The sequence below is a fragment of the Primulina tabacum genome, chromosome 15 (genome assembly GCF_025594145.1).
Source record: "Primulina tabacum isolate GXHZ01 chromosome 15, ASM2559414v2, whole genome shotgun sequence".
Taxonomy (NCBI): Eukaryota; Viridiplantae; Streptophyta; class Magnoliopsida; order Lamiales; family Gesneriaceae; genus Primulina; species Primulina tabacum.
Genome location: NC_134564.1, coordinates 35,540,358 through 35,560,580, shown reverse-complemented (window position 1 = coordinate 35,560,580; position 20,223 = coordinate 35,540,358). Strand labels below are relative to the sequence as shown.

The 20,223-nt window shown below is 33.7% G+C and overlaps 2 protein-coding genes and 1 pseudogene across 3 annotated transcripts; all 3 read right to left on the bottom strand.

Moving 5' to 3' along the window:
- Positions 1–141: 141 nt before the first annotated feature.
- Positions 142–2,517, bottom strand: LOC142527389 (transcription factor ILR3-like). Its single transcript, XM_075632175.1, has 5 exons — positions 2,123–2,517; positions 1,421–1,486; positions 1,106–1,183; positions 868–1,030; positions 142–647 (listed from the first exon to the last, which is right to left on the bottom strand). The coding sequence occupies exons 1-5, from the start codon at positions 2,257–2,259 to the stop codon at positions 378–380; spliced, it is 714 nt and encodes a 237-aa protein (XP_075488290.1). The 5' UTR covers positions 2,260–2,517; the 3' UTR covers positions 142–377.
- Positions 2,518–6,336: 3,819 nt separating this feature from the next.
- LOC142526750 (kinesin-like protein KIN-14C) lies at positions 6,337–12,336 on the bottom strand. 2 transcript variants are annotated; one of them, XM_075631321.1, is made up of 17 exons: positions 11,951–12,336; positions 11,445–11,678; positions 11,136–11,280; positions 10,902–11,011; positions 10,686–10,805; positions 10,380–10,583; positions 9,329–9,538; positions 9,181–9,255; positions 8,894–9,040; positions 8,641–8,776; positions 8,412–8,521; positions 7,890–8,051; positions 7,605–7,816; positions 7,414–7,495; positions 7,224–7,328; positions 7,024–7,128; positions 6,337–6,848 (listed from the first exon to the last, which is right to left on the bottom strand). In XM_075631321.1, the coding sequence occupies exons 1-17, from the start codon at positions 11,990–11,992 to the stop codon at positions 6,669–6,671; spliced, it is 2,379 nt and encodes a 792-aa protein (XP_075487436.1). In that variant the 5' UTR covers positions 11,993–12,336; the 3' UTR covers positions 6,337–6,668. The 2 variants fall into 2 exon arrangements, with proteins under 2 accessions (XP_075487436.1, XP_075487437.1); XM_075631322.1 differs by having other exon boundaries at positions 11,857–11,988.
- A 2,012-nt stretch (positions 12,337–14,348) lies between these two features.
- Positions 14,349–15,235, bottom strand: LOC142526751 (histone H2A.6-like; annotated as a pseudogene).
- Positions 15,236–20,223: the final 4,988 nt, after the last annotated feature.

The window sequence follows — 20,223 nt, the reverse complement described above, 5'->3', positions numbered from 1 at the left end:
GCTTATAAATTATTTTAAGAACTTATAAGTTCTTATATCTTATTTTAAATGGCAATCTAGCAATTGCCGGAAAAGTGCAGTTTTGCTTGGGCGTATATATTTACCAATCGACAGGCACTTTGCTTAGACTTAAAGGATTCGTTTTGCCGGAAGAAATTTTATGAAAATTTAAATGCAACATAATAGATTTACTGAAGTTTACAAGTAGAGACCAGAACAAACTAAATTAAAGCATGGACAATCGTAATTGTCCCAATTATCCATGAGATCCCAGGCAGAAGGTTCAGTAAAAACCAAAACAGACAAGAACAAAGACAAATGATTTCAACAATTGGACCACTACTCGGATGGCACCACTGCAGGACACCATTGCCAACTTAGGCAACTGGTGGGCGAAGGACATGGTCCTGAGAAGTATCAACAGCTGCAGGTGGCATGAACTGCCACATCGCGACCCCAGGGTAACTGATGATAGGCACCAATTTGTTGCCAGACGTTTGGGTTTGAGCAGCAAATGCGGCAGGAATTGGGGGAGGAGCCGGTAAAAACGCAGGTTGAGGGGCAGTTGTCGTCTTGAGTTGTTGCTCTAGCTTCTCCTTTTCAACCTTTAACCTTTGCTTTTCATCACGAAGCTCATTTTTTTCAGCCTATCCTCATTAGCAAAACACAGAAAGAAAAAAGAATAAGATTGATTGCAACTCAAAGTCCATGATCCCTATCAGCAAGTCGACATGGTGAAACTCAGAAAACATGGATAGTTGCTTCTTGTTAAATATGAGTAAGCTTCTAGTTGGCTAAAATCATCCTTGGATCATGAAATTGATAGAAAATCATCTGCAAAGCGAAGGATGATAAAACCAGCCCTACCTTAAGCTCCTTAATCTTCTCCTGGAGATCGGAATTTGAGTCTTTCAGCTTCTGAGCTTCACCTCTCAGCTGATTCACAATTCGAACAGCATCAACCAAAATGGCAGCCTTGTCTGTTTTGGCAGGTCTGCCCGGCTCTAGGACAGCACCCAATTCCAGAAACCTAAAAGGTGCACAATTAAGTCACTGAAGAGTAAAACATAGAACAAGTATGGAACACAAAAGGGCGTGTAAGTACTTGTCATTTAGCCGATCCCTCCGTTGTTTTTCTTTGCATGCTTTGGAACTTGATGGAGTACACAATTCAGTTCGAGATCTTTGAAGAGTAGAAAATGTTAGACAACCACAGATCGATCTTAAGAGAAAAAGACTTACGTAAACATCAATATAGTTTTATATTTACATGGCATCATAAGTTGATTATCATTAGAAGTTCATGATTAATTTTTGGTACTTTGTCCCTATTCACAAAAATCCCTGTCGAATTCAAAATTAGGATACAGAGCGGAACTGATCACCCCTTTCTCTTTAACAAAAGCCAAACTTTATATACCTCTTTTTTGAGCCAGTTTCCTTCTGAACCCCTGTTTCTTCAAATGAGCAACCATCAATTTCCACACTAGCAACAGATAATATCAAAATATAATAACACTATGACAGTGATAGATATTGCTCTGCATGAAAAAGCGAAGGAAATAAAAGAAGTACAACGAAACAAGACTGATGCAGCTGTATATAAATTGCAATTCGGAACCATAACAAAGCAATCAATCTCAACAACGAGCTTGGTGTTTCGCCGTTCTCATGTTATAACGAATAAAAGACCACCAGCATCCATAGTAATTCAAACACCTACTACATAGCATCTTACACTCACATGATATAACAAATTAAATTGATTATCAGACTTAAGTAATTCACATAACAATTGGTTCCACTCAATCCCCACTGCAATCTCCGAAAACGAATTTACCGGTAAATAATGAAAATACCAAGAAATTTCTCCATATACCCCAACAAATACATAAAAACCATGCCGACAATGAAAAACTTGGGTCACCCCTCAGCCCCAACATACTAAAATTTCATGTCTAAATTTTTAAAAAATTTATAGCTTCTTCCCCGCCCCTTAATATCTATCCACCTCCTCCGACAAATTTTTAGGCGCGCGATTGTCCTAAATGGAATGAAAAAACTCGCAAAAGACCAGATATTTATCAATCACAGGTACAAATGTGTCATAATCTTGAATTACCCGACATTCGATGAGCCGTTCAAGGCTTGCACGGACCAAGAAAACCCAGAATTTGGCGCAGATAGATTGGCATCTAGAACAGGGATATCCTCAAACCCATAATCGTAAAGCCAATTCGTGTTCTCCGGAGACACCATTTCCGACCAGCAGCCAGTAAAAAAGGAAAAGCGTTGAAAGATATAGAATCCAACACTGGAAAATGGAATTGATTGATGGAAGCTAGGGGGAGCGATTGGGCGTTTTCTGAAATGATTTGAGAAGAAAACTGATTCTCACGTGAGTCGAAAGAGGACATTGGAAATCCGAATGGGAAAGTTGTTTTTAATAATTTACTATATCATACATTTTAGGGCGAAAATCCGAAGCAAATTGGGATTTTTTTAGTAAATAAAGATAATATAAGATTATAATGAGCATTAAAAATGAAAAAGATATTCCCCAGAGGAATCAGACACCAGCCACAGCAAGTGGCGACGCACTATTGTCTCCACTCACTCTCTGCAATGGTTATTATTAATATTTTGCAGTTCATATAAATAAATAAAGCAAAAACTTGTGTGTGATGGTCTCACGGATCGTATTTATAAGACAGATCTTTTATTTGGGTCATTCATGAAAAAGTATTACTTTTTATGCTAAGAGTATTACTTTTTATGGTGAATATGGGTAGAGTTGACCCGTCTCACATATTAAGATCCGTGAGACCGTCTCACATAAAACCCACTCAATAAATAATCATATGCTCAATATCAAATCTTTACTCGAAATTGATTTTAGTTAGTTATATTTAGTGTACTTTTAAAAAATGGTAAAAACTTGTGTGAGACGGTCTCACGGGTCGTATTTTGTGAGACTAATCTCTTATTTGGGTCATCTATGAAAAAGTAGTACTTTTTATGCTAAGATTATTATTTTTTATTGTAAATATCGGTAGGGTTGACCCGTTTCACAGATAAAGATTCATGAAACTGTGTCACAAAAGACTTACTCTTAAGAAAATGACTTAATTATATACGTCAATGTCTCGTTTTTAAAACTAATGGGGGTGTATTGGTTATAGACTTTTAATGACTTTTATGGAATTTAAAAGTCTAGAGGTATTCAAACTAGACTTTTATATACTCCATAAAAGTTTAGTGGTATTCAATGTAAACTTTTGTAGAATTTTAAAAAGTCATGTGGTATTCAAACTTAACTTTTAAAAACTCTACAAAAGTCTATAGGTATTCAAAATGTCAATAGCCTTTTAATGACCCTATGAAATTTTATTAAGTACAAGAATTATAGTCTAAGGTACAACAATAAAATCTCAACAAAAGTCTTTGATTCAACATAAAGATTTGGATGTACATTTAATTGAGAAATCTCCCAAAAACTTTTATTCTTTTCTGATCTATTTATTTTTTCTTTTATTTGTACTTTTTAAAAACATAATTAAAATTTAATTTTTTTATTAATTATTACATAACATTTTATTTTTAGTTATTTTCTTTAATTTTAGTTAATCTATATATTAAATTATTGTATAAGCAAATTCATACCGATATTATACCAAAATTTTCGGTATACCGAACCAAAAAAATCTTACATTTTAAAAAAAATTATAATTTATTGTTTTAAAATATTATATATTTTAAAATTTTTCAATATTTTTTCGGTATTTCGGTATATACCAAAATTTTCAAATTGGATATCGTTACCGTACCGAAAAATTCGGTATTGTTACCGTACCGTATCGAAATCTTCGGTATACTTAAAATTCGGTAAATTCAATATTTTTTTGTTATGGTAATCTGGTATACCGAAAATTCGGTATTTTTTCCCACCTCTAACATGGTTTGTATTGGCATTTGTTATATTACATAATTTTCTTTGAAAGAAGCGTCAATTTGATGAATTTCAAATTGAACTAGATAATGAAGCTCAATTGTATTCATCAACACAAGTTTATGAAGGTGACGACTTTGATCAGTTATTTAATACTCAAAAACAACAACGAGCAAATGCTAATGCATGGAGGGATATCATAGCCAATGGAATATAGAACGATGTTGATCAAATTGTCAGTAATGATTAGATTTTTTTTATAAAAGACTACTCATTATTTTGAGTGTTCTTTTAATAAAATTTTATTATGAACTTATAAAAATATTATTCATTAATATGTTGAATTGACATAAAGAATTGAAATTTTGATTTCAATAAATTGGATAGTTCATTTGTCGTTTTTCACAAATTAAATTGATTTAACTTTTAAGTAAGTAAAATTCATTTATATTCATAAATAAAAATAATAATTTAAAATTGAAGATGTTATCTATGTCCAATAATTATTTTTAAAAAATTAATAAAAAATAAATCACAATTATAAACTACAAAATTCACATAATTCTATGAAAAAGTTTACAAAAGTCTACAAAAATCTGGAAAAAAAATCTATAAGAGTATGAAATTTGTTTTACAATTCTATGAGATTCCATAAAAGTCAATAAAAATCTATCAACTTCACAAAAATCCATCATTTAAAAAAAATCATTAAAAATCTTTGAAAGTACAGAATAAATACACCTTTCTAAATTTTAGTTCGAAATTCAATTATAAAAATAGTCGTATTTAAAATAAATTAATAAATGATACTGGTTGTTTATCCAGTGTTGGTAATTTCTGTTAAATGCTGAGGTGTCTGGTTGCCATTTGTGAATATGGATGGAAAAGGATCGAAGACGTGTGGTTGTAATGGCTTTGAGGAAAATGATGCTCAATTATTGTAACCTTTTGTGACATGCCAAAAGAACTCAAATGCAAGAATGTATGTGGAAGATTAAATTAATGAAAATAGAATTGCACTAAAATTTAATTGATAAACGACAAAGAATTTTTACCCATGTTTTGGGATATTATTATATAATTTTAAACATTTGAGTTTTGTGTGTTAGCTGCAGATTCAATTTCCACAATCATCATTCTTATCGGACTTGTTTACTATGGAACAATTCATGTGAACGTCAAATGATGTATAAACCTTTGCTACTCTGAATCAAGGTAATGATCAATTTAATAATTTATGGCATTGGAAAAAATAAATGGAAAAAGTATATTAGATTAGATTAGATCAAGTGAAATTTAATAAAAAAAAATAATTTATTCTAACTATGCATTTTCCACTGCCTTCATGAGAGACAATAGCTAAAAATTCCTGAATCATTATATATAATATGTTTGTTTTAATTAGATATCTTGGCATAAATTTGAGACATTAATAACAGAGTTTTCGTAAGTTATTGACGGTAATAAATTGGCGAAAAACCTCATATGGAGGATATTAATACAAAATTGAATGAACCAAAAAAAAAAAATGAAGGGGGAACTAAACAAATTTGATGGAATGCTGCAGTCAGAGGCTACAAGATGACATCGACATTATTCCCTTGATGGTGTCACGTCTTATGTCTCTGTTCTTGTTCTAAATTGGGGAGTTGTTTCTTTTTTCTGTTTCTTTCTTTTTTTTTTTTTGGAAAAGGAATTGCTTATATTTTGAATAACTCAGCTAGTGTACATATTTTATTTCGTATCTTCATCAGATAAACATAAACAAAATTTATTATTATTTTTTTAGTGTGACAATTGTGTCCTCGGATACTTGGCATTCATGAGTTTCCAATACTTTGATCTAGTACCCACGAGAAAGGAAAGGATAAATAGTAGTTTATTTTCCCAAAATGTATTGCTAAAAGAGAGATTTAGAGTTTTTTTTTTTACTTTTGATTTTTTACAATGAGATTTTTAAGTACTTTTTAAGAATTGAGTGATGCCCAATTATTGATATCTTTTATGAATCTCCACCGTTGTTTTAATTGATATATGACTGACCTCATTAGATGCATGTCTGTGCCGCTTTTGGTAATTTTTATTTATAAATTGCCGCTGTGTCACCAAAAAATTTAAAAAAAGAGAACAAAATTTCAACTATTAAAACAATTATATATTGATAATATGATATCATTCGTGGGAAGTGATGTGTGGAATCCATACAGAACGAGTGTCGTAAGCATTGCCTCCATCTTCATCAATAATTTTTTTTCTTTTTTAATGAAGGTGTTTACTTCATAGATCACGCCTTGCTGCCCACTATCCTAAACTGATATTAATATTCTCAGGAAGCAGGCACAATAACTCATTTCAATCTACAACTCTCAAGCTTTAACATTCAAAAATAGAACTAAAATTTCATGCTTTCTCGGCAAGAACAAGAGTTCGAGAAAACATGAGTTTACATTTGAACATCAGATACGAAAAGTATTGATAAGTACAGATTTTTCACACAAACTTGTTATCGTTACAAACTACAGAGGTATATAGTTGGATACAACTCAATTCAGTGAAAGCAGGGCTTAGACCATCCCTGGTGTATCGTACTCCTTACACTATACAAATTATAAGCAGTTAAAAGTACCTTCAGCCGTCATGTTAAAAAATTCAAATTCCACAGGTTTTCATAAATAAACACTCAATTTCCTAACAATGTAATTGGCCGCCAATCAATTACCTAGCCGATGCTCAGACGAGAGTCTGTAGTTCTTAAATTGGTTTGTCTCCTTGGGATGCCAATTTCACAAGCATTAACCCTTGCCGCAAACCGAAGGGAACATAGACTTTCACCAGCAGATGAAGGATCTGGTGAAACGTTGACAAACATCAAGGTCTTTGAATCTCCACCTAAGCAAGGCTAGAGAAAAGGGGAAAAAAATTAAGATCAGTTTAAACACAACCTTGGCTTCACATTGAAACAAAAGAGAAGAGGAGGTCGAAAACAGAGGGAAATTTTGATTTAGCTAGGCCTTTGGATCTGTGGCAATACCATCAAGGTAGCATCTCTTTAACCAGGTTAGGGCACAGATTACCTGGAGAAGATAGGTGAGTTTGGAATTTCTAAACGGTACATGCTCGTCCTTTTTAGCCAAGGCAAAAATGACATCGCTTAGAGAAGATAGGCTCTTATTGATGGCCTGATATATATATATAGTCATAAAAAGTAAATCAGTCAAGACCAAGCCATGAACCTTGAAAAAAAACGAAGATGATTGTTGTTGCTCAGTTACACCTGTGTTTCTTTCAGTCTATCCCCAGTGGAACCACTTTTAGATAGACGCTCACTACCAGCCAGGTCAATTAAATTCAGCACACCTTGAACTTGTTGATCAGTGCACTAAAAAAAGACAAAAGCATGATGTAGGAGTTGTAGCAATGTAAGTTGAAAACCAAATTTTGGAATCTAAGACAGGTGTAAATACCTCATTAACACCCATTATTCGCAAGGTGAAGACAAAATGACTTCTTGAAGATTGTTCATTCATTTGAGTTTTACCTACAGACCTGAAAAAAACAAGAATTTCGAAATGAAAGAAGATTAACCTCTTGGATTGACATGGAAAAATTCAAAGCTCATAAAGGCCTAAAAAACATAAAAGTAAAGGGGTTTTACCTGCTTTGTGCGGCGCGCTCTAAAAGATAAGAAACCTCCCTACTGCTACGAACATCCACAATTGTAAGATCAGAGACGCTGGTGTTGCCATTTGCATCATGCTTGATGGCATATTGCTTTCCGGTATTATCTAGTCGTGACGCATCACAACCTGATCTATTCGGTGCCAACAAATCTCTTATTGTTTCGTTATATATTTCAAGCATTGACACCTGAAAAATAAATATATTTGAATCCGTTACACATAGTTTACAGAAGAGGCAACAAAGCAAACAAACTACTCACTTGCATCTCATACTTCCATCCCTGAGATTGAAGAATCTGTCTTGTCTCAAACACTTGCTCCAGTGATCGAGGGATCAAACCTTTATGATCAGAAATTCCCGGTGTGCCCATCATTGTATAAGTTTTGCCAGAACCTGTTTGTCCATAGGCAAAGATACATACCTGATGGAAAGTACAACTTTTTTTTATCATTATGTTGAATTGACTTCTCATTGACGACCAAGAACAAATCATTCTTCACACAGATTTAATCAGAACAAATAGCAAACAACAGAAATAAAATTTACTTGTTGAGCTCGCTGCTTCTTAAGGAGCTTCAACATATAAATCCTCATAAACATATTATGAAAAATCAATAAACAATTTCAAACCATAAAAAGCTTGCTGTCTCAAACTAAAATAAAATTTACTTTTTAAGCCATTACAACAATCAAATAAACTTTATCATAAGATCCATTAATTTATCACGTGTATATGTAAGGATAAATTACATATAATGTAGTGCAGTAGGTAATGCAAAACCTTATAACCATCCAAGGCACTCTGAACTAGCTGTGATATCTCTACAAAAACATCCTCTTGGGATGCATCAGGCATAAAAACTTTGTCGTACGAGAAAGAATGCTTTTGCCCTTTGAAGAAAATAAAAATAATAATGAATTAGGAGAGATATCGAGAAAAATTAAATGTGTGTGTGTGTGTGTGTAGTTAGGACAAGATACATAACAGGTGTTTAACAATGAAGACTCACCATTTTGGCATAAGTCAATGCCTTGACCCTGTGTTTCCATTGATGTTGGGAACGATATAAGTTTGCTGTCAGATGTAGATTCATCAGCTAACAGGGGTCTCACCCGACAAAACACGCGGATATTTCCTTTTAACTCCTGCATTAACAAAAGGATCTCATTTAGCTTAGTTAAATAGCCAAACAAAAAAGAAACTAAGTCTAACAAAAAAATTATACTAGGATGAATTGAAAGAGTAATCTCAAAAGCTAATACCAGGATTGTGTTATGCAGTTTTTTCCGAAGTTTCTCTCCTTCTACAATTTTCAAATCAGCGTCAGCTAGTCGATTCTGCAGCTGGATAATTAAAGTGTTTTGCTCCTCAAATTCACGTCTTGATTCCATCGCTGATAAATCAGAAAGCTGGCAAAATGACTCATGAGATTGGATGAAAATCTTTCACCGAGGTTAGCAAATGTATGCGACTCTACAGTAGCTACAATTCAGTATCAAGATTGACAAAAATAAAAATATCAACAGTAAATAAAGCATAAGACAATAACCTGAAATTTCTTCTGCGTCAAAGCTAGTTGCTCGTGTAATCGTTTAATTTCCTCACTTTGAGTCATGCATGTAGACTTTTAAAAATAAAATTTAGTTAAAATTGCATTCTAGATATAAAATAAGCAACAATGTGTGAAAAAGTAAAACCTCGAGATTATTTGCTGATGCCTCCATTGTATCCAACTGCGCACAGTATTTTCCAGTACTTTCTTTATATTTTTCTACTTCCTCTGTCAAAGCACTCACTTGCAACAACTGGCGGTCCCGATCATCTCTTACTTGTTGCAGATCGCTTCTCAAACAAGCAACTTCACTACCTAATGCTTCTTTCTGTTTCATAGCCTCATCTTGTAATTTCTTCCAGGATCAAACATGAAGAAACATATGCAAGAGGAAAAATATTAGTAAAAATCGTGCCTAGTTTTTTAAAATAAGCTGTGAAGCACAATCAATCAGGTTAAAAAACAACAATTATACAGACATAACTCATGTACATAAGAATTTCTAAGGGTTAGTTTTGTATTGTTGTGGAAGTTCTGTGAAGATATTTGGTGAAAATGTTTTAGGAAAAGTTTTAACATTTTTTATGTTTCAGGGAAATAGAATTGCTACCTTAAACATAAAGAATATCAGATGTAAGAATAAAATTTAAACCTGTATATTTTGGAAGAAAATCATATAATAATAACCTTTTTTGAATGACAAATATCTAGTTTATAGTAATGATTATAATAAGATATGTGAAAATGGTAGTGGAAGTTTTTTAGGAAACAAAAATGAAAATATATAATAATGTTTGTTTTCATTTTAGGGAATGCCAACTGCTGCTGCCTGGGATATGATCGCAAACATCTAAACAGTTAGACAAGTTGACTTTCGTGTCTATCAAACAATACCACGCTACATTTATGTAACATCTTGAATAGAAACCATACGTCTTATTTAGCAGATGCCAGATATGTCTACTTGAAGATCATAATAAACTTTAAAAGTCAATACATGCTTCAGACCAGACTTCCATTATCCTCAAAATGTTATCCAAGTGCAGCAAATTAAATAGAATATAACACTGGATGAACTCATGCAAGTATACAGGCTAACAATCATTATTCACAACTCAGAAAATCACGCAAAGACAGGTCATACTGATCAGCTCACTACAGTTAAAAAGATCAAACCAAGTGATAAAAACTGGTACCTTAGAAGACGTAAGCTGCTCTTGCAAAGAGGTATAACGGCCCCTCAAAGTGCTGAGATTTTCTATCACTGCTGACTTTTCTTTTTCAACTTGTTTGAGCGTATCATTTGTTGCATGAAGTTCAGATTGAAGTCTGCTATTGTACTGCTGTAAACTTGTGTTATACTCCTGTAACCTCTTGTACATATCATTCAATGATTGTATCTGTAGAAGGCAAAGAGAGTCAACGGTGAGAACATTTTCACCGTTACATCTAAAAATACTGAATGGGAAGCATACTGCCAAATTACTCTACTTAGTACTTACCTTCTGGTTTGCGCCAACGTTGTCTTCTTGCGCTCTCTTCAGGTCTTCCGAGAGGGAAGCTTGCAATCTCTGAGCGGCAAGTCGAGAATCTTTCTCTCTTGCCAAAGAATCCAATGCTTCCTGGGAATTGCATTTCATAATTTTGTTCTTTAACATGCAACACAACGCGGATATTTACAAGCCATTTTCGTAATTCATTATTTATGGATCCCTTACCAATTTATCAGTTTCTTCCTTGGCAAATTTCTCTTGAAGCGACTCCAAATTTTTTCTCAACTCCATGATAATTAAACTCAATTCATCCTCCTTGGCCTTCATGAATAACTCTGTGACAAAATTAACAAGACCGAACTCACTATAAAATCTATAGATTGATTTACTTCTTAATGACTAACAATCATTCTTATGCAAAATCAAAACATTGGACAAGCAAATGAAGAACACACTTACCCAAGTCATTGCATTTCTTGTCAGCAAGGTCCAACAAATTCTTCAACTTATCCTGCTCTACCACATAATTTCCTTCAAGCTGTTGGAACCACCTGATACATTGCTTGAGACGTTTTATAATCTCGAGCATCTGCTCACTTTTTTCCTACAGAAAGATACGGTTTAAAAACAAGTCTAGAACTCATTGATGCTTTGAAATCTGAAGCCCATCCGCAGTTGCTTCATTAGACTACCACGTAACATAAAATCATGTGCGGTCCAAAATAATTATCAGAATATAAAACGGAGATTGAGGAATGATTGTGGTACCTTGTAGTTATATTTGTTTTTAACTCTCGGTTTCTCAGTAAGCAGTGCCTCCACATCCTCTTTGGTCAACTCAATTAGACCACATTCAGAGCCAGAGTTGCTTGGCGGCCCACTATTAGGAGGCAGATCTTGGCCCCCATTAACTACCGAAAATGCTTGTCTAGTCTGTGCTCGTGTCCCCGTGTTCGGTGCCATTTTTGAGTTTCCAATCCTCCGCCTTTTATCCACCGAAACCTAAAAACCACATTTTAACAGGGGAGAAAAAAGAATCACAACTCATCCCCAAAATGTTTCGAATTTCTTCACCCACGATAAAAACAAGAGAAAAAAAAATGTTTCGTAAATAAACCTGCACAGATGTGGAGAACCAAAAAAAACTCAATAATAATCCTAAATCGAAGAACAAACATACTTTTGTGAGCACAATTAGATCCCATTTTCCCCAATTTACAAAAGATTCGAGTGAGCTGCTATCAAATCGCAACAGTAATTAGTGTTTAACTCACATGTGTAGGACTAGGAGGCTTGTTCTGGTTCTTGGAATCCATATGTATGAAGAGTGCGTGGTGAAAGGGATAGAGAAAGAGAATTCGAGGGGATCAAAATACTGGTGGGGTCGTGGTAAATTGTAAACGAAGCTATGCCCAGAATTTGGATGCTTCGAATTGCAGGAACCAGAGCAACACAATACAGCCACAAATGAAGGTTGAACAACAGAGAAATTGATCTGTTTATCCCTAAGAATTGAAGAAGGCGACTCGCAAACAGGTTTCGTATGTAATAGCGTTAAAACTGAAGAAGGGTGAGTGTGGAAATTCCGGCAAGAGAGAGAAAGTTGAGGGAGCGTTTGGAGAGAGAGTCTGTGTGTCTGTGTGAGGATTATTTTTTGAATTTTTTTGAAAAGAACAGTGGCGGTACTCTGAAAAATAGATTCGTTACGATCTGATTGGACCGTTTTACCCCGGCTGATTGCATCTAATTTCATTGGATTGGTTCCTATTATTATGTTTATTTTATTTAAAAATAACTGTGAAACGTTTGTCGGTATAAATACTGAATAATTTGAAAAAAGATTTTAAAAAATAAAATTTATTTGGAACAAGTGAAAATATCAGCATATCATTTGTCTACCGTAATTGAATTTTATGTTTTACTTGTATTGATACTTCCAACTTCTGCATAGTATTTTTTAAAACGAAATAACACAATAAAAAATATAACTAAACTATTTATATTTATTAATCTCGATAAAAGCTCGAATAAACTCGTGAGTCATAAATATACTCATTAAATAAAGCTCGAGCACGTATATACGAATACAAAAGTTTTTGTACACAGTATACTCCAACAAAAAAAAAAAAAATGTCGATCCCATTTTGTTGAATTTGTTTTTTCGAACATAAAACGTCATTGTTGTAAAAAAAATATAGAATAATATATATTTTGCAGTTGCTTCATACAGGTTGCAAGAATTTTTCACTTTACTTGTCCTATGAGGAAACTGGACAGAAAAATAATAGTACATGGGTGTTAGTTGTTGGCACATCCATTCATTTCTAGGTGGTAACTCTAATGCAACCCTGCTTCTTCTATATACATATTAAATTACAAAGAACAAATCATTTGCCATTGCACCTAATTATTGTCGTTTATTGATGTTTCACATCTTGCCTAACCAGTTGCTATTCTTGAAGTAATATTTGAAACAGTTTGTGCATTAAATGGCATTCAAAATTGACTCCAAAATGTATTTACATCAAGCAATTGATGTTGTCATCGTATTTTCAAGTAAATGGAGTATTATTAATTATGTTGTGCATAAATAAACAATATGATGCACACATAATATGTAAGCATAAAATATAATTAATTAGCGAAAAATGCAAACACGTTACTTGTTATTATAAAAGTACTTGGACGATAAATATTCAAACTATGGTTCTAACTGTGATATGCATAATAAGTGTATATTCTTATAAATGTAGATGTAGACAACTATGATCAAAAGTCTTGTTATTGAATTAGATCTTAAAAGACCAACTACTAAAATTTGTTGTGATAGATACACTTGTGTTGAAGGCCGGTACTGATGGTCAAGAAATAATTAAAATGGGAAAGTGCTTGTGAATTACTACTGAACCCATAAATTGTATATATCAGGCTTATCATTTTATTTTGTCAACCAATTTGAATGACGTTTAAGTAAAGACAACAGGAGTGAGGTATATTATGGTACGAGTGGATATGTTGTTGCATTGTAGTGAGATGAGATTTCATGGTGAAAGCCGGCGGATTTGGAGTAGTGGTCATCGCCAAAAGAGGTCCATTTGTCATCAAAAGTTTGCAATAACAAAAGCGTTGAAAGTAGATTCATTTGCCGAATGCTTGTTTCCAACTGTTGATTAGGAAATTATACATTATAGATACTGTTTTCTTTATATCGAGATCTATAAAATCACATTCGCAAGTATCGTACAGAAATCCTCTTTTCTTCCCTTAAATCTTTTTTCTGATTGTTTGGGCCAAAACAGATATAGATGTGCTATGAACCAAGTTGTTGAGCAACCCTTGACCTCCAGGCCATGACAGGCCCAATCACCTCTGAGCTTCAAAAGAAATCCTCAAATGAACATTGTTGGAGTCTAAGCCCTAATCTTTATGTTGCCCTTCAAATGTGGCCCACCATTCTTTCAAAATATGGGCCTTGGATATTACTTTATTTTATTGGATGGATAATTAACTATGTTTCCAACAAGCTTCACGAAATTGAAAAAATTAGTCGTTCCAAAGACGTATAGCAAAAAATTGCCTTAAAAAGAGCATTTAAAAATATTAACAAGATCACGAATAAAAATGTTCAAAACTGCCACCCTCCTATACAACCAAATTTTCAAGAAACTGGATGAGAGAATATGGATCCAGATCATTCAATTTATATTCACAAATCCAAGCTTTTCCAAAATACAACGAAAAAATTCAAATGTAAAAATTTTTTTTTTAAAAAAAAAGAAAAAAAAAACATGCTGATTGAACTTAATTTTCACTACTGAAAAATTGCAGTAGTTAGGACAAAATGGAGTTAAAAGATCTAGTCTTCATCAGCAGAGGGCTTGGATGATCCACCAGCCTTCTTAGGAAGCAAAAGGTTGTGAATATTGGGCATCACACCACCATTAGCAATTGTGACGTCACCGAGAAGTTTGCTCAGTTCCTCATCGTTTCTCACGGTTAATTGAATGTGCCTGGGAACACAATTCGGGTTTTCTTGTTGTCCCTTGCTGCGTTTCCAGCCAGCTCCAATACCTGAATTCACCACATAAAAATAGACAACTATCAATTTTAACTCCGGTCAATGCAATTTACGGAAACCAACGTATAAAAATCGAAGAGAAATTATTAAAGTTAAAAAAAAATCCACGGATTTCGATATAAAATTAGTGGGGGTAAAACAACAGGAGCTGTGAAAGTGTATTTTCGTAAGAATAACCTCAGCAGCGAGATACTCAAGGACTGCGGCGAGGTAAACCGGAGCTCCAGCACCGACACGTTCGGCATATTTGCCGGCCTTGAGGAATCGGGCGATACGGCCAACAGGAAATTGGAGCCCCGCTTTGCTGCTTCTAGACTGGGCTTTCTTCGCAGACCCAGATCCGAGTGTCTTTCCCCGACCCACCATGTCAAACTCGCAAAATTGCAGTAAAGAAAATGAAAGATTCGCGCTCTTTTCGGTTACTTGTGATATGACAGTGAATCAGCAGTAAAACGACGAAGAAGTGATGTTGTGGGAGGCTTTCAGGAATTTATATAGTGGTGGGAATTTAAAGGCGACCATTAAATTTAAACACGCGGATCAGTAGTTATAGCCGTTGGTAAGAGGAAAATGGACGGACGGATTAGAATTTTTTCGCCACCTAATGACGATCTTTTTGTTAAAAAAATAAATTTACGGATTGCAATTTGACCATTTTCACCCTGTCAATTGTCATTCGGGAACATGTGATGTTCGCAACATATTAAATTAAAATTTTTAATATAGTTAATCTAAAAATTAGAAAGGGCCTACTATATTTTGTAACTATATTATATTTCGTATCTTACTCAATATTATAGCTGCCAAATAAAACTTTTCGATATGCTTTTCTTAAAATTTTTGACCAAAGTATATCGAAGTTTAACCACAAACAAAGAGAAAGGAAATAAAATTTCAGTTAATTGGTAATAACCCTAAAATAATCGTTTACTAAGTTATTCGCCATAATAAAAAGGAAATATCTTTTTGGACCATAGAAACACATAAACTTACTTAGTTTTGCCCTTCAGTTTTTACATATTTATTATCTAAGGGTATCTCCAACCCAACTCCAAAATGGAGTATTTCTTCGTCATAGAGAATGGATTCTCCTCCAACCCATCTTTATTTGTCTACTCCATTTTAGAGGAAGGAATAATAATCCTCTAAAAATGGAGGACGGCTATTCAAATGGAGGATGTGTGAAAGATACAAATAATTACAGAATTGTCATTATGAAAATTGCAATATAACCCTTGTAGAAATATTTTGCAGCATGACAATAAAGTTGTAGAAAAGACGTTGAACGAGCATTTAGAGTATTGCAATCAAAGTGGGCGATAATCACTGGTAGGGATGTAATCGAATCGAGCCGAGCCGAACTCTTGAATGTTTGAGCTTGGCTTGTTTTTAATCGAGCCGAGCTCGAGCTTTATTTAACTAATATATTCATGACTCACGAGCTTATTCAAGCTTTTATCGAACCTAAACGAGCTCAATAAATATGAATTGTACATTTAAATATTCATTAAATTCTTTAAAAATAAATTATACATTTAGAAAAAAAATATAATATTCTTATTAAAATTTGTCGATTTATTATAATAAATAAATTTATTAGATTTTTCTATATATTTCATAATTAACGTGTTAAATCAATAAATTAAATATCAAAATTATTATTTTTCATCTAAGATATTAAATATAATGCCTGAAGTAAATATCACAATTTGTTAATATAGTAATGTGAGATTACTAAATAATTAATGATTTTTAAAGAATGAAATATGACATATTTTTGTCATATGAAGTTCAAATGATTTGAAATTTGGATATAACGTAGAAAACTCAAAGATATAGAAGTTTTATATTTTGAGTTTTGAAAAATTTGATCGTTTGACTGATCCAAAGGAATATATCGGTATTAAAATATTATATATTATATCATATTATTTTATTTTATTAATAAAATATAATATAATATAAAAAAAAAAAGATAAACTTACGTGAAAGAAAGAATGTTTCATTCTTTCTACATAGAGCAGATAGGTAAGAAGATAAGAAAATAAGATTTTTTGATTTTCTTTTTGATCGTGCGACATATCTGTTTATCCAATAGACGAACTGATTTCAATTCTGAGATCGTTGACACGAGGTCTTCGATTTGAGATATAAATTTTATAGTTTTGTTGATGTTTGAAATTCGTCGATTTTTGGAATAAATCCGATAAATTGTTAAATCATACTGAAATTGAAGATTGTTGAATAATGTATGATTTTAACGAAGTAGAGAAGATTATAGTGGTGTTATTTTGAATTATTCCTAATTTGTTATAATTAGGGATTTTTAATGATTAGATTGAGATTGGAGAGTTGTTTGTCAGCTGTTATTAATTCTGATTATATATTCAGAGTTTACGTAAAATAGGCTACACGTTGATATAAAGTTTTCGTAATTTGACGGATGTTGTAAAATAGCCTATTATTTCAAGTTAATTAATTAGGGTGTATTTGATTTGAGTATTGTGAAATAAAATATACCGGAATATTAATTGTTGAATGATAAGAATTTATAATCGAGTTTTATAATTTTATTGAATTCATTGTTGTTGGGCTATTTGATGTTGTATATTGAGGCTATTATGATTTTGTTGATACAGTGAAAATGATATGATAATTATTGTTGAATTATTTAGATACATCACAAGCCTCGGGATCAAAGAAATAGCCAGATTATTTATATACTCGAATATCAGGTACGTGTTGACGTGCGAGCATGTGTTGTTATTGTTTAGTATTGATGAATACTGTTGCGTTGAACGATGATAAATCACTGTATTTGGGTGATTTGATATTATATTTGCTGTTGTTTATTATTGGTGATGTTCTTGGTTGTCGTTGTTCGGTGACGTCACGTTGATGTTGTTCGTTCAACGATATTGCTGTTGTCGGAGTTGGGGTGCGACGTATCGTTGATGTTATTCGTTCGAAGATATTGCTGTCGCCGGAGTTGGTGTAAGGCCCGAGAATTTGACTACCGTAATCGGAAATGATTTGGGTATATTCACTGTAATCTGATATTAATCTGAGATGATTTCTTGATTAATTCAAGTGATTATAGACGGAACGTATTAGACCGGAAAAGGTGAGAAAAGACGCGAAATATATGTGTAAGGAGGTGTGCTCGCGCACATGCGCGACGTAATGCGCGAGCCATGCGCGGCAGAAGGCGCGCATATGCGCGAGTAAGGGGAGGCACGAGACAGTAGGTCTCGCGCATATGCGCGACTTATGTGCGCGCATATGCGCGAGTAGTCCAGTGGTTGGATAAGGCTTCCGGCGCATATGCGCGGACTTTGAGCGCACATATGCGCGAGTCATGCAGAACAAGAACAAGCCATTTGGCCTCACCGTGCGACGTGGATAATTATGATTATGTACATGCAAATCTTTCCTCAGAAAAGAACCGAGGGTCTCCGAAGGAAAAATTGATTTTGTGCTTCAAGTTACAATCGTTCCAAATCCGTCTGTCCGAATTGTAATCCGACTTCAGTACCGAGTTCCTATCGACGTAGGCTACAACGGGACGTAAGTTTTGTTACGTTTTGACATGTTCTGAAATTATGATGTTGTTGGAATTGAATACACGTCATATATGATGTTCTTGACATGTTAGACATCATAGAATCGAAGTCAGATTAAGAAACAGACTGATTATGTGATTGTTATGATTTTTGGAATTGATTAATTGAGATTCGATAGCAAATTTGTATTGTTATTGAAATTATGAGTTGCACTGATATCGATCATGAGTTCTGATATTATATCTGTGATGTTGGGACTGACGGGGTTATCGAGACTGTATTATTATGCCGTCGAAAGATCAGTTGATTGATATTGATCAGATTCGATATTGATTGAGATGGTATTGTGATATCATATGTCGATGGGCATTGATCAGATTATGTTTTGATTTGAGTATTAATCAGAACAGGTTTTGAACTGAGTTATGTACTGATATTGTATCTATTCGATTGTCATTATCAGATTGGATATGGACAGAGTTGACTTAATACTTCGTCTTCGTCGGATCGAGAAGATAAATGTATAAATTAATGTTGAGTTGGGATTGCACAACTCGAGTGAGGTTTGGCTCGAGTTTCCCTAAATCACATACTTTACCTTATTGTATTGATTTGATTGATGTACTTGTTCTCTTGATTTATAGACAGCAGGTATTAGACGAATAATCTTGTGACAGAAGTGCCTGATAGTGGTGGGATCGCCACGGGCACATTGCACGATGTCACAAGATAATGTATTGGCGAGTATGCCAAAGTCTGTCACCGGATGTTTGGCTATCGATGTGGATAGAATTATAACTTCTTCTATTACTGATGATCGATATTATATCGATGTGGATAGAATTGGAGCTTCTTCTTCTATTACTGGTGATCGGTACCGTATCGATGTGGATAGAATCATAACTTCTTCTATTACTGGTGATCGATATTATATCGATGTGGATAGAATTGGAGTTCTTTCTATTACTGGTGATCGATACTATACCGATGTGGATAGAATATGAGCTTCTTCTATTACTGGTGATCGATACCATATCGATGTGGATAGAATTGGTATTTCTTCTATTACTGGTGATCGATACCTTATCGACGTGGATAGAACTGGAGTCTTTTCTATTACTGTTGGTCGATATGGGAATGCTGACTTCTGGAAACCGGGATCCCTAGACTAGGATTGAGTCTAGTCTTAAATGTGACGTCATGAGTCTAATTGATAGTGTATATTGAGTTATGTTGATTATGTTCCTGAATATGGTACATGATGAGTATGTTCCTGATGATGGTACATGTTTAGAATAGGATTTATTCTTGACATGGATTTATATTCTGATTTGAATACATGTTAGACATATCTGTTATATGCTTTTATATTGTTTTTATGATTGCATGTATACATGATTTATACTGAGAATGTAATTCTCACCGGAGTTATCCGGCTGTTGTCTTGTTTGTATGTGTGCATGACAACAGGTGGGATAGAATCAGGGTCAAGAAGAGAACGAGGCTGGACTAGATAGCGTGGAGATCCGGGCTTCGAAGCAACTTAGGATTCAGCACTGATATATAGTTGAACCTAGTTGAATTCTTGTAGATAATACAAGATTTGTATAATTATGTTTAATATGTAATCTGAATTAAATTACATTACGTTTCCGCTTTGTATTTTTTTTTAAAAAAAATTAGACCCTGTTTATTATAATTGGTTGAATCATTCCTGAAGACGATTAAGGAATGAATTAGCGTCCGGGTCCCCACAACATGTGGTATCAGAGCATTAGGCTCCAGCTTTTGATTGCTAGCATTTTCTTTCCTGCTTTTGATTGCTAGCATGTGATTACTTATAATGTGGAATTACATTGTGTATGCTAGCATGATATTATGTTTACTGTTTTTAAATACATGTTAC